Below are 14,665 nucleotides of genomic sequence, written 5' to 3'. Positions count from 1 at the left end.
GATCGTGTAATAAGAGCAGCGGAGTTCCTTCTGGTACCCAGGCGAGTTTCCATCAGAACTCTTATGAAGATGTTAGGCCACATGTCAGCATCTGCAGAGGCAGTTCCTGGGCCTTGTGGCATCTACGTTTCCTCCAAGAGGAAGTGTTAACGGTTTGGAATCGCAATTCCAGGGGTTTGAGCAAGACGCACTCCCTGTCCACCGAAGTCTGTTCTTCAGTCAGGTGGTGGAAGAACCTATCAGATGGGAGGTCCTTAATTCAACCTCGTTGGATCACATTGACCACGGACCCCTCCCTTCTAGGTTGGGGAGCCCATCTGGAGAAGAATCCAGTACTAGGTACTTGGAGTCCTCAAGAGAAACTTCTCTCATCCAATATGAGAGAGTTGAGAGCAGTCCGCTCTCAATCACTTTGCCCCTCTTATCCGCAACAGGGCGGTGAGAGTTCGTAACGACAATACAACAGTATTCGCCTACATCAACAGACAGGGAGCCCAACTACTCCTCAGAGAAGTGAATTTAATTCTTTCCTGGCAGTTCATATCAGGGGAGATCTCAACATAGTTGCAGATCGCCTGAGTCGAGGCCTTTCAGTTCCAGGCGAGTGGTCAACAAGGACATCTTCACCAGGATAACCCAGTGCTGGGAAACTCCAGAGATCGATTTGATGGCAACTCGACTAAACGCCAAGGTGAACAGGTTCTGCTCCCTTTACAATGAAGACAATCCTGTAGCGATAGATGCTCTGTCCAGGCTGGCTTACGTGTTCCCTCCAATTTCCATGATACCAAGGGTATTGATGAAAATCAAGCAAGACCAGATCTCAGTGATTGCCAGCATTCCATTCTGGCCAAAGAGATCCTGGTTCACCCAGCTCATGCAGATAAGTCACGGTGTATATTGGAGACTTCCCCTAACGCAGGACCTAGTGTATCAGGACACAGGTTCCAGCCTAGAACTGAGGAGACTCAGTCTGATAGCCTGGAGATTGACAGGTCCCTACTAGAAGTTAAAGGGCTTTCAGCGGAGGTCTTGAGAACAATTTCACACTCCAGGGCGGAGTCTACAAATAAGAAGTATTCCAGGATAAACAAGATCTTCCTTCAATGGTATGTTGATAAAGAGATAGTAGCCTCAGATCCTCCTCTTTCAGCTATTTTACAGTTTCTTCAAGATGGTCTGGACAAGGGTCTAAGCCCATCTACACTCAGAGTCCATATATCTGCTTTATCTGCCTGTCTTGGCAGATCTCTTTCTCAAGACCCCCTAATCAGGAAGTTCCTTAAAGGAGCTGAGAGACTTAAACCTAGCATCCTGAGACCAATCCCGGAGTGGGATTTATCTATTGTTCTAAAGGGGTTATGTTCTTCCCCATTTGAACCTTTGGAAAGTGTTGACCTTAGGTTTTTGTTCCTAAAGGTCACCTTTTTGTTGGAAACTTAATCACTGAAAAAAATATATCTCAAGGATAGTTTCAAAAGTAAACACACTCACTGAAAGCAACTACCTAAAACTTAACTTTTATTACAAATGTTTTAATATCAAACCGAATCACAAAGGACTCATATTTACGAGTACAGCTGCTGAAGGAGCTCACAATAACCTGGACAGGTAGCCAGTATTAGGGGAATTGTGTGAATATACCACGTGCAAACACCTAGTGTCTGTCCCTAATTCACCCTAAAAAAAGCTATCCTCAGCCCAGAGATGTACCTGGATGGTAGGCACACTCTGTCCGCGTGCCTTGGCTAGCCTGTCCTTAGTAAGGCCCTAATTCAATCTAATCAACGATACATGATTGAATATCCCAATAATTAATACATTATACTTGATTCACAGTAACATAGTATGTAGTTCTGACGCGTTTCCCCTTATAATGGACAAGGTTCGTCAGGGGACACTGATATACAGCACTAATAGTTAGATATCCATTCAAGTATATTAACAAATACATAAAAAGAGAAAAGATGAAGAGCTGGAGCGCCCCAAACCGGCACAGGTCTGTGGAAGTCTGCTGAACAACACATATATATAATCGATCTGGCTATGAAAAATATACCATAGCATATGACCACAACAACAAGATAGCTCGATAATGACCAATAATATTGTACTTATCTGGTAAGTTCTGTTGACTTCTCTTATACACAGACCGATAGTGCACAGTTGGAGGGGCTCCAGGGGGCAGAAAGATACAGCTCCAATTAGTCCAAACACACACACTCACTTTTAAAGGTCTAGATAGAGGCGGTCCCTATCTGTCATAACCAATCAGATCCGCTAGTGTGGTCATGTGATATTAACCAAATGCTAATCCGGATTTGTCACCTGACCAGTGTCATATTGACCAGATGCTAGTCCGCCCATATCTGTCATCTGACCACATGTTCCTCTAACCAGGGCCCGTTCGTAATAAATCATACCAGAGGGAAACATTAAAACATAGTGGTATCAATCAGTCAGAGCGACGCCAAGTTACCTCTGTGCCGTTCCGTGCTTAAATCGTGACTCCCTCGATGCCGCGATCACATGATCAATTCACGTGATGCAGCATAGATGGCCATGCGTCTCAGCTACGAGTCCGGTGGAACGCACATACAACGTCTCACCTCAACCTTTTTGTTGGCCATTATCTCGGCCAGGATTGGAGAACTCCAGGCCCTGGGGGCCTCTGAACCATACATATTGTTTTTTTCAGGACAAGGTCCTGCTAAGATTCCTTCTGACCTTTGTACCAAAAGTCCCGTCTTTCAGAAATACCAATCAGACAATATCTTTACCAGTTGTCTGTCCTTCCCCATCATCTCCAGAAGAAGAAATGTTGCATACCTTGGACATCCCTAGAGTCCTAAGAATTTATCTGGACAGAACTGTAGGCTTTAGAAGGTCCGAAAATCTCCTCTTGTCATATGCCAGTAAAAACAAAGGTCTGAAAGCCTCTAAACCTACATTGAGCAGGTGGGTAAAGGAGGCTATCCGGGTAGCTTTCCTATCTCAGGATTTGGCTCCTCCATCCTTTGCGACTGCCTATTCCACCAGGGCAGTCTCCACATCCTATGCGGAAAAGAAGCTGATTCCGCTAGACCAGATCTGTGCTGCAGCTTCCTGGAGCTCCCAGAGCACCTTTATTAGACATTATCGTCTAGATTCTAGACGGTCTGAGGGAGTGGCCTTTGGACAGTCTATTCTAAGTGCCGCTGTCTCTTAGAAAAAAAAAGAGTAAGGGGGTCCCTCCCAATTTGTGTGTAGTACTCCTTGCTAGGTCCCCACTTGTGCTGCTGGTTAGGACGACAGGGAAACGTTAATTTTTAACATAAATTTGTTTTCCCTTAGTCCTAACAGCAGCACACAAATTTCCCACCCCATCTCGGTTATTATTTCTACTTGCTAAAAAGCACCTCCTGCCAGGGCGGGGAATCCTATATAGGGGTGGGTTTAATTAGTTAATTAATGATACTTGGCAGTAATTTTCTTTCAACAAAAATTCTGCCTGTCCTGACCGGCTTCACAGGGGAGGAATCCCCACTTGTGCTGCTGTTAGGACTAATGGAAAACAATTTTATGTAAAAAATTTACATAAAAAATAAAAATAAAAAAAGAGCCTCTAGGCGTAACGGCAACACCCCTGTTGCTCCTAGAAGCTCATTTGCATATATTAAAACATTATCTTTCTCAGCAATGCAGGTACATATGCCCTTTGATATGATTGTACGAGAATGTGAGCATCTGCCCCGCAGTGTCATCTAGAGCAGTGTTTCCCAACCAGTGTGCCTCCAGCTGTTGCAAAACTACACCTCCCAGCATGCCCGCACAGCCAAATGCAGTCCGGGCATGCTGGGAGTTGTAGTTTTGCAACAGTTGGAGGCACGCTGGTTGGGAAACACTGATCTAGAGGACTTAGCCTGAACTATTAAGTAATTATGCAACATATTCAGGAAGCTAAAAAATATTCATTAGGCTGAATTCACACAGGTTGGTACTTTCCTAGGAGTTTGTAATAGTGTACCTTTATATTTTAGTCATGCTGAGACATATAGGTTCAGCTTATAGTGGAACATGAGAAACTAAGTTAAAATGTATTATACTGGGACCAAAATAATACTTGATTAGGCTACTTTCACACTTGCGTTTTCCGTCATAGAATCTCAATAGAGGGGGAAAAAGGCTTCTGTTTTGTCCCCATTCATTGTCAATGGGGACAAAACTTAACTGAGCGAAACGAAATGCACCAAAATGCATTCCGTTCCGTTTGGTTGCGTCCCCATCGCAGACAGAATAACGCTGCAAGCAGCGTTTTTCTGTCCGAGATGTGGTGCGGAGCAAGACGGATCCGTCATGACTCACAATGTAAGTCAATGGGGACGGATCTGATTTCTCTGACACAAAAGAAAACTGATCCGTCCCCCATTAACTTACAATGCCTATTTTAGAGATAATACAACCGGATCCTTTCATGACGGATGCAGATGGTTGTATTATTATATCGGAAGCGTTTTTGATGATCCATGACGGATCCAGCAAAAACGCTGGTGTGAAAGTAGCCTTAGATGTGTGATTAAAAAAACGGATATAGTTGAGTAAAGCTGACAATATCACATTCTGCATGGTCTAAATGGGGGAGATTTATCAAACTGGTGTAAAGTAGAACTGGCTTAGTTGACCATAGCAACCAATCAGATTCCCCCTTTCATTTTGGACAGCTCCTTTGGAAAAAGAAAGGTGGAATCTGATTGATTGCTATGGTCAACTAAGCCAGTTCTACTTTACACCAGTTTGACAAATCTCACCCGGTATGTCAGCAAACCATTACACAGAACAGTATACCAGAATCTTAGGAGCCAACAGGCCGTACCGCAATGAAATTCTCCCATTAACTAGAAATTCCAGCAAGTTCTAAAGGGTCCAAACATTTGGTTGCATCTAATGTTCAAAAGCGTCATCTCGCCAGCAAAATATTTGTAATGTCCATATTCAGATGATATGAAAATATCAGATGTTCTGGTTTCACAGTAATTCTCATTTCCATAACTGAGTTTACAAACTGCAATGTTTTATTCCAAAACCTCAGGCCGCACAGTAGGCATGGAGCATATGGTAGACTTGTTAGAGCATATGGTAGAAGCAAGACGCAGACACGAGGAACATGAGTTGATTATTGGAGATAAATGCCCTATTAGTTTGGGAAGCGGAAGACAAAATGACGACTACTACTGTAATTAGAGCAGACAAGAGATTCTTACCATCCTTGCTATATATAAAAGCATATGGTTTACTCAGGCCATGTTCACACCTTAGAGGAGCAGAACAACAGAAGTAACGGAAGTGCAAGCACTTGACTAAACAGACCCCACTGACTAGAATGGGTCTGTTCAGTTTCTGTTCTGGTGTCCTCTCTTTTTGGGTGGAATGCGCAACACAGGCCCCAAATGAAGCCCTTAGATAAATGAAGTCTCCACTTATTAAAATTAGGGTATTTATTCCAATTATCCATAAACGTGGAAAATCCAACCCTTTACAGGATAGATAACCAGGTCAAAATGCACTTTGAGGTACATTCACATATATTTTGTGAGCTCTGGTAGTCTGTTCCAGCAGAAGAACAGACTACAGGACCTCACCATATCCGGCACAGCCAGATACTGCCACGCACCACAGGATCCCCATTGACAATAATGGGATCCGAAGGGGAGCCAGCGGGTTTCCAGCATAAATGCCGACTTTCTGTTCAACAAAACATGCTGCATGCATACTGTCTAATCAGTTGCGCAGAATATTGTATCTCACCTGTAGATGGCGCTGACGGTTCAGTGTGAAATCATGGATGACGGCAGTATGCGCACACACATACACAGCCACTTGATGCTCTTCATCATGAAGATTATAAATTGGGATGTTGCTATTCATGCCAAAAGACCATGCTAAATTCTGCAAAAAACATAGCCACATATACAGGTATTCATCTTAGAACTTTAGTGAATAGGAAGTGATATAAAATACACAGGTTGTGGTACAGATTAAAGGAACCCAAAGCCCATCATTGATAATACAGCCCTGGTGCAGATGTAGACATGGTCATAACTCACAAGAGGTTGATCTGTAAAAACCGAGTTTTCAACTTCAAACACCGTCCTTGGAGTGGCAATGTAGACAAGTGAGTCTTCAGGGGCTGAGACCTCTGTGTCTGCTTGTTCTTCTGCATCGTCCTTCTCATTGACATCAGCAGATATTAAGGCGAAATGACTTCTTTCATCTGACCACTGGCTCTCTGTGAGGTTATTGTCCGAAATCCTGCATGATTCCTGCACAGGATTTGTAGCCTCTAATTTACCTTTTCCTTGTTGTGACGTCTCTTCCTCTGTAACATCCTCCTATTAACAATTAGCCAAGAAACAACAATAACAGCAAATACATAAAATAATCAGATAAGACGTGTAAGAAGTGCAGCACATTCCAAAATCCAGCTGCTACATGCGGTTCATCTCCACAGATTAACCCAATACCAAAGGTACACAACAACCTAGTTAACTAGTTCAAAAATTATCTTAAAGGGGTTATCCCATGACTAATGTAAAAAATGAAAAAGAGACCTCATATAGGGACAATCTCTTTCTAACAAAGCTAGTACCAGCCCTGTACCTCACATGGATCCAGAGATCTCCCCATTCATTGCTCTGCTAGATTTATATCAAGCTGTGGCTCAAGGGGAGTGTCTTTCCTGCTGCAGCTAAGAGGGCGTGTCTCAGCTCTACCTATCACAGCTCAGGAGGCAGTTGAAGGATGAAACTGAGCATGTGCGGCCTTCTCAGTGAACAGGACAAAGAAATAAGAAATAAAACAAACAGCATGTAGCGCTATACAGATACATTTTATTGAATAACTCAGTGGCTATGGTAAATTTTTAATTACATGCAATTACAAAAGTATTGAAATCCAGGTGCTGGTTTGAAAACTGTAGAAAATTTTCGTGGGACAACCCCTTTAAATTTAAGTGAAAAGGAAGGATCCCCATTCAGGACCTTCATCTATAAATCAGTGCTGAGTGCAGCTACAGAAGAACATCTCGGAGGCCGAGTTCACATCATAGTTTAGCTTTCCGTTCTTCTGATCCATCAGAAATTATTTTAAAAAAATGGATTTGTTATTCTGAGCATCCGTTATGATCAGTTTGACTTAAGTCCGTCAGAGATCAGTTACCTCGTATTTTTGACAGGAAAAAACGTCCTGCAAAAAAAACTTTTTCTCCTGTCAAAAATAACTGATCTCTGATGGAAGTGACACAAAATGATCATAACAGATGCTCAAAATAACGGATCCATTTTTATATTTTTCTGTTCTTCTGACGGATGAACTCTGTGAACTTTCCCTGGACAGCCCGTGGTGGCACTGCTAGGGAATCAAACACATGTTGCAGACCTCTCCCACTGGGAAGATGGATTCTCCAAATACCTTACGAAAACTAAAGTCCACCCAACTACTTAAATGGGTTGTCCCACGAAAAATATTCTACCATTTTCAAACCAGCACCTGCATCTGAATACTTTTGTAATTACAAGTAATATATTCAATAAAATATATCTGTATAGCGCCACCTGCTGTTTGTTTTTTTCTTATTTGTTTGTCCGGCTCACTGAGAACATGCTCAGTTTCATCCTCCAACTGCCACCTGAGTTGTGAGCAAGAGAGCTGCAGCAGATAAGACACCCCTTCAGAGCTACAGCAGAAAGGACACACCCCCTGAGCTACAGCAGAAAGGACACACCCCCTGAGGTACAGCAGAAAGGACACACACCCTGAGGTACAGCAGAAAGGACACACACCCTGAGGTACAGCAGAAAGGACACACCCCCTGAGGTACAGCAGAAAGAACACACACCCTGAAGTACAGCAGAAAGGACACACCCCTGAGGTACAGCAGGAAGGACACACCCCCTGAGGTACAGCAGGAAGGACACACCCCCTGAGGTACAGCAGGAAGGACACACCCCCTGAGGTACAGCAGGAAGGACACTCCTCTTGAGCTGTCAGCTTGATATAAATCTAGCAGAGCAATGAATGGGGAGATGTCTGGATCCATGTAAGGTACAGGGCTGGTACTAGCTTTGTTAGAAAGAGATTGGCATGTCCTATATGATGTCTGATATTCATTTTTTACATTAGTCATGGGATAACCCCTTTAAGGAAGCATCGGCTTTCATCCTTCCTTATTACATCCATGTACAGGACTTCTCCCACGTGGCATCCATTCTGTGGAACTCACTGCTCTGGACAATTAGGCTAGGGCTACATGGCGACATGTGTCGCACCAATTTTGCCCAACATTTATTGTAATGATAGTCCATGGTGTCGCACTGCGACTGCAACGTGACAGTTACACAAAAATCCAACTAGGATAGATTTTTTGCGACTACACTGTAGCAGTCACGGCATGTCACAGTGTGACACCATAGACCAGTGATGGCGAATCTTTTACAGACCGAGTGCCCAAACTGCAACCCAAAACTCACTTATTTATTGCAAAGTGCCAACACGGAAATTTACCCTGAATACTACAGCCCAATCTAGTATATCTTCTATGTACTTTATCATTTAGCTATAATAGCCTGCCTACATTCAATGTGCTGCTTGTGTCGTTCATAGAGCGCCCTGTGCTGATAAATGGCAGGAGAAGTCTACCCCATAGACTATTTCCAGGGTGCGGGGGCCCAGAGAGAGAGCTCCGAGTGCCACCTCTGGCACCCGTGCCATAGGTTTGCTACCACTTCCATAGACTATAATTACAATTAATGTTGGTAACATTGGTGCGACACATGTAGCTGTATAGCCCTAGCCATAAACTGGCTTGTAACATTCCCAGCTTAAAGCAAGCTTAACTTTTTCAAAGAGGCCTATGTCATATAGCCACAGTCCATGACTGGTACCTGACCTGATTACAAGTATCTCCCCTCTATCCTGTCTTCAGCTACCTACCCTTGTTACATCTCTCTGGATATCAGCTCAAAAACCCGACTGGATGACAACCAGAAAATGTCAATGCAAGACTGATCCTCCAGGCAAAATGAGCACCATGTTCTGTATACCTTTAACGGAAGGCTGCGGGGGCATACAGTGGTATGTGTCCCCATTAGGCCCCCATTGTAGAAAAAAAAAATCTCTCTCTCTCTCTCTCTCTATATATATATATATATATATATATATATATCGTATTTTTAGCCCCATAAGACGCATTTTGCCCCTGCATCTTATGGGGCAAATACTAATGAGCGCTTCCATTATGGATGCGCTTATTAGTACCGGAGGACCGGGAAGCGGTGAAGGCTCTGTACTCACCACTTTCTGGTCGTCGGCTGTAAAGGCTGCGCACAGCGTCAATGCGCTCTGTGATCTCACCCTGTGCGTAGCCTTCACGGCGCAGCCGACAGCAGGATGAAGAGGATCGCAATGTAGGTGAGGAGCGGCGGCGTCCAGGAGCAGAAGAAATATGGAGATACTGGGGGCAGTATAGAGATGCTGGGGACTGATGTGGGGCAATATGAGGCTGCTGGGGGCTAATCTGAGACAATATGGGGCTGCTGGGGGCTAATCTGAGACAATATGGGGCTGCTGGGAGCTGATCTGAGGCAATGGGGGCTAACATGAGAGGCAATGGGGGATATTGGGACTGATATGAGGCAATGGGGGCTGCTGGGGGATGATATGGGGCAAAGGGGGCTGATTAGAGGCATGGGCTCTTATTGGGGGTTTGATCTGAGGTCTTGTTGGGGTCTTATTAACATTGGGGGTCTGATTGCTGGTCTGACCTGAGTTCTAATGAAAACATTTTTTTTTTTTTATTGTCCTCCTCTAAAACCTAGTTGTGTCTTATAGGGAGAAAAATATGGTGTGTATAGATATATATCTATACACACACACTTGTTTTTACTGTGTCCCCCTGCATGGGAAAGCAGGCCTAGGGCATAATAAAAGTACTCTTTTGCCTGGGGTCCTATGGTATACATCATGGAGTACTCCCGACACCTACCTCTGATGTAAGCAGAGCCTTATTGTGTCACTCTTCTCATATTCTTTTATTATAAGCTCTTACTGGCAGAGACCTCTCTCCTTATGTCTCATCGTTTGGATCACTTGTCATTTTACTTATGTGTTACCTCCCTAGTTGTACAGCGCTGTGGAATATTTTTGCATGATGTAAAGATGGTGGTGCAATGACTACCACCTGTATAATGCAATCATGCTGGACAGAAACTATTTTGTAATATATTCATAGATTCTATACAACGTGACTACAACTGCATGTAAAGCCACCGGGAATATGGTGGGAGACTCAGAGAGTGACCCAGGGCATCCATTCTGTACCTTAACACCCATGGAACTGCCCCTAGAAGCATCAGCTTGAAGCTTCGTTATGGATATTGCAGAGGAGAAATACTTATGAACATAACCATACATCTTTTGATATTATATCAATAAATTTGATTAAATACAAAACATCCCAATAAAAATCTGATACATTGTCAGTTGTTGAGGGCATGCCTGCAGAAGTACTGAAGGGGTTTTCCGGGACTTTTATACTCATGATGACCTATCCTTTCGATAGTTCATCAGTATCTGATCAGTGGGGACTGACACCCGGGACCCCCACCGATCAGCTGTTTGAGAAGGCACTGGCGCCTCGGTCTTCTTGCAGCTTATCCTAGGCCAATGACATCACCTGGCCTAGGAGCAGCTCAGCCCTATTGAAGTGAATGGAGCTTAACACAATACCAAGCATAGCAGCTATATAATGTACACCGCTGTGCTTGGTGAGCCGAGAGAAGGTGCCGAGCTACTGCGAGCACCAGTGCTTTCTCAAATAGCTGATCGTCAGCAGTCCTGGGTGTCAGACCCCCCAAATATCAGATACTGATCCCCTATCCAGACGATAGGTTACCAGTATAAAAGTCTCAGAAAACCTCTTTAAAAGGGGTTGTCTCATCATGGACAATGGGGCATATTGCTAGGATATGCCCCCATTGTCTTATAGGTGCGGGTGCCACCACTGGGACCTGCACCTATATTGAGAACGGAGCCCCGCAAGGTGGTGGCTGGAGGACTCCGGTCCGGCCACCACCAAGCCGGCTCCCCACAGAAGTGAATGGGAGAGTACCGCGCATGCGCGGCCCCCGCTCCCATTCATTTCTATGGGGCTGATGGAAATAGCCGAATGGAGGGCGGCTGTGAATGCGCAGTGCGCCCTCCTTCACTTGCGGGGCTCTTTTCTCAATATAGGTGCAGGTTCCACCTGATCGTTCCCCCACCCAATTAGCTATAGCATTGAAGTCAATGGAGGTAGCTCTCAGTCCACTATGAAGTTGATGGAGCTATCTGCTTCCGGCACTGTAGCCGATCAACTATCCTGAGGATAGGCCGTCACTTAATAAAAGGTGGACAACCCCTTTAAAATGGTCTAAATCAAGTACTTAAACACTATACTACAGTAACATTTCCAGTACATCTGATCTGTACCCAGTACAGTAAATATATACAATACATTGTCAGGTCTACCTCAGGGGCTTCCTTAGTTGTTACATCATGAAACATTTCCTCGGGAGAAGCATTAGGAGACCTCTCTTCTTCAGGTACTGGTTCATTTACTTGCTCCTCCAGATCTCCACTAATGTCTTCAGGGAGATGTTCTTCAGAAGGCTCAGAGGTTGATAATATCGTCTGATCTTCATTATACGTTTCCTCTTCATAAAGTGGGACATCTTGGTCAGGGGCATTAAGAGGTAGTCCTTCATCTTGTAGATCAGCATTACCTGCAGACATCTTGCTCTGCGTTGAGTTATTATTTCTGTATAATTGTCGATGAATATTGTATAATATAAAAGACATCATATGAGCATATAGCCAATGAAGCACAAACATGCCACGTTTTGGGTAGTTTTCCCCTGTAACCAGGAATCCAGGACTCCTTATTAGGGATGAGCGAATCGACTTCGGATGAAACATCTGAAGTCGATTCGCTCATCCCTACTTTATAGCATGTGCAGTTATTCACAGTCAGAGTGTGATTTGGAATGTATGGTAATCCACTATTTAAGAAAACTAAAAATATGAAGAGCAGCAAAAATAATAAAACTGAAAATAATAATAATAAAGAACATAAAACCCCTCTCTACTCCTGAACTGACTGTAGGGGCATACGGACGTCACAACGGAGGCTACTAGCCAGAAAGAAAAATGGCGCAAGTGCTAACACGGCTTTAAAAAAAAGAGAAAAAAAAATGAACTGAGGAATGAACAGAAATATTACCTGGTGCCCTCCTTTTCTTTTTTTCAGCTGCAGATTCCTTGGGCGTTTCTTCTGTGATCCAAGATGGCCGCTGCTTCTCAGACTGCCTGATGCATACTGTTCAATTGGTAATCCAAGACACTGCTCTGCTCAAGACAAGCGGCAAGTGTCTTGGACTACTGATCCACAGTATGCATCAGGTATTCTGAAGAACGTCGCCGCCATCTTGGATGGCAGAAGAGAATCCTGGTACGGTAATAAGTGGATCTTCAGCTAAAAAGGAGATCACCAGGTAAGTATTTTGTCTGTTTCTCAGTTAACATGATTTTTTTTTTCTTGAACCGAAGGGTCACTTTAATGGGGTTTTACCGCAATGATATCCAGGATCTCGGCAGGATAGGTCATAAATGTCTGATTACTGGAGGCCCCACTACAATAAGGGTCCAGACCCCACTGTTCCTCTGGAGCATGACTGCTCGGAGGAGGATTTTGAGGGTCAAGCATGAGCCCTGCCATCCCATTCAAAGTCTATGGAACTGATGTCGAGTACTTGACTCCTTCAGTCTGTCCCATAGACACTGAATAAGGCTACATGCACACGACCGTGACGTTTTTTGCGGTCCGCAAACCACAGATCCGCAAAAAACGGAAGCCGCCCGTGTGCCTTCTGCAATTTGCATAACGGAACGGACGGCCCATTGTAGACATGCCTATTCTTGTCCGCAAAACAAACAAGAATAGGACATGCTATATTTTTTTTGCGGGGCCTCGGAACGGAGCCACGGATGCGGACAGCACACGGAGTGCTGTTCGCATCTTTTGCAGCCCCATTGTAGTGAATGGGTCCGCACCCGAGCCGCAAAAACTGCGGCTCGGATGCGGACCAGAACTACGGTCGTGTGCATGAGGCCTAAAGCAGCACCGTGCATCCTTTACCACTGCTCCATCCAGTCTTCTCCTTAGTATTGTTGTGCAGTGAGGAGAAAAAGAAGCTTCGGGCCCCTGTCCTAGTGATCCTTTTACATCCCAGCAGTGGGGCCCCAGTAATCAGACTATCACTTTTCCTGTAGATAGGTGATAAATGTCAGTCACAGGAAAACTTGTTTAAGGCTTATTGCACACGAACGTGTGCGCTCCGTGGCCATATTGCGGACCGCATTTGCGGATCCACAGTACACGGGCACCATTCCGCGTGCATTCCGCATCACGGATGCGGACCCATTCACTTCAATGGGTCCGCAAATATGGAGATGCGGAATGGTTTGGAACGGAAGCACGGAACGGAACCCTACAGAACCACTACAGGGTGCTTCCGTGGGGTTTCGTCCAGTACTTCCGTTCCGCAAAAAGATAGAACATGTGCTATCTTTTTGCGGATCGCAGACCCGTTAAAGTGAACGGTTCCGCAATCTGCTGTGGCTGCCCCACGGTGGGTGTTCGTGCATTGCGGCCCGCAATTTGCAGGCCGCAGCACGGTCACGGGGCGCACACGTTCGTGTGCAAGAGGCCTAAACGGTTGGTCATTCATTTCAATGGCCCAGAGGCCTGCAGGAATATCAGCCGATCACAGGTGTGGCTTTTCTTAGAGAATGGGGTGCCCTGCAGAGACAAACCCTTTTAACCTTACACCCAAATACCCTAAACTACATGAACATATTAAAACAAAAAAGGGGTCATGGTGAGGCTGTAGTGGGGGCAGGGTCATCGGCCACAGCAGATTTATCATTTACTCCTGGCGTTAATGGTGGAGTAGATTACGGACTGAAGGAGGATGCACATAGGTTATGAAGAGGCCTGCGTCCCATCGGAATTCTCTGGGGATCAATACATGCTGGTCTTTGGTTAATGAGCCCCACTGTGTGCAAAACAAACCACTAGAAAAAATGTGCTTATTCTGGCGTTTTTTTTCATGCGTGTACGGACCCTAATAGCTCTAAAAACGTAATTCTCATTTGCCAGGAGCCAAAAAAACGGACCCAGGGCTCCATCGCACGCAGTGTGTTACATTACAATGTCAAGCAAGCACAAATTTCCATGTGATATAATGGTCGTAATCGTAGAAGGGACAGGGCCGCTCTATTGGTTTTTAAAATAATATTTTAAAAAAATTTAATAAAAAAATATCCTATGCTGTTGTATTCATATTATTGGTAAATTGCAGATACCTGACATTGAGCGATACCATAGACAAGCATTGTGTCACAATGGATCAGGCTTATAATGGACAAGGAATTAGACCCCTTCAGCTGGCACATACTAAAAATCACTACTCATCACTCCCCCAACCCCACCAGCGCTCTGCTATTATCAGGAATAATCTACATGATGGATCTCAGATCACTGCAGGTATGTTATATGGCAAAACATTACAACAGTTCTGACCAATGGAGACTC

The 14,665-nt window shown here is 44.5% G+C and overlaps 1 protein-coding gene across 1 annotated transcript in view; it reads right to left on the bottom strand.

Moving 5' to 3' along the window:
- Positions 1-11,836, bottom strand: part of CFAP251 (cilia and flagella associated protein 251) — a 79,804-nt gene extending 67,968 nt beyond the window's left edge. The window contains exons 1-3 of the mRNA XM_040420225.1: positions 11,542-11,836; positions 6,084-6,368; positions 5,785-5,925 (exon numbers count right to left, since the gene is read on the bottom strand). Of these exons, the coding sequence (XP_040276159.1) occupies positions 5,785-5,925; positions 6,084-6,368; positions 11,542-11,805 (690 nt within the window). The 5' untranslated portion in view covers positions 11,806-11,836. The remainder of the gene's footprint in view (positions 1-5,784; positions 5,926-6,083; positions 6,369-11,541) is intronic.
- Between the last annotated feature and the right edge of the window lie 2,829 nt (positions 11,837-14,665).

This window comes from Bufo bufo, chromosome 2 (genome assembly GCF_905171765.1).
Source record: "Bufo bufo chromosome 2, aBufBuf1.1, whole genome shotgun sequence".
NCBI lineage: Eukaryota > Metazoa > Chordata > Amphibia > Anura > Bufonidae > Bufo > Bufo bufo.
The sequence above is the reverse complement of the archived record's forward strand: the minus strand, read 5'-3'. Positions and strand labels throughout refer to the sequence as shown.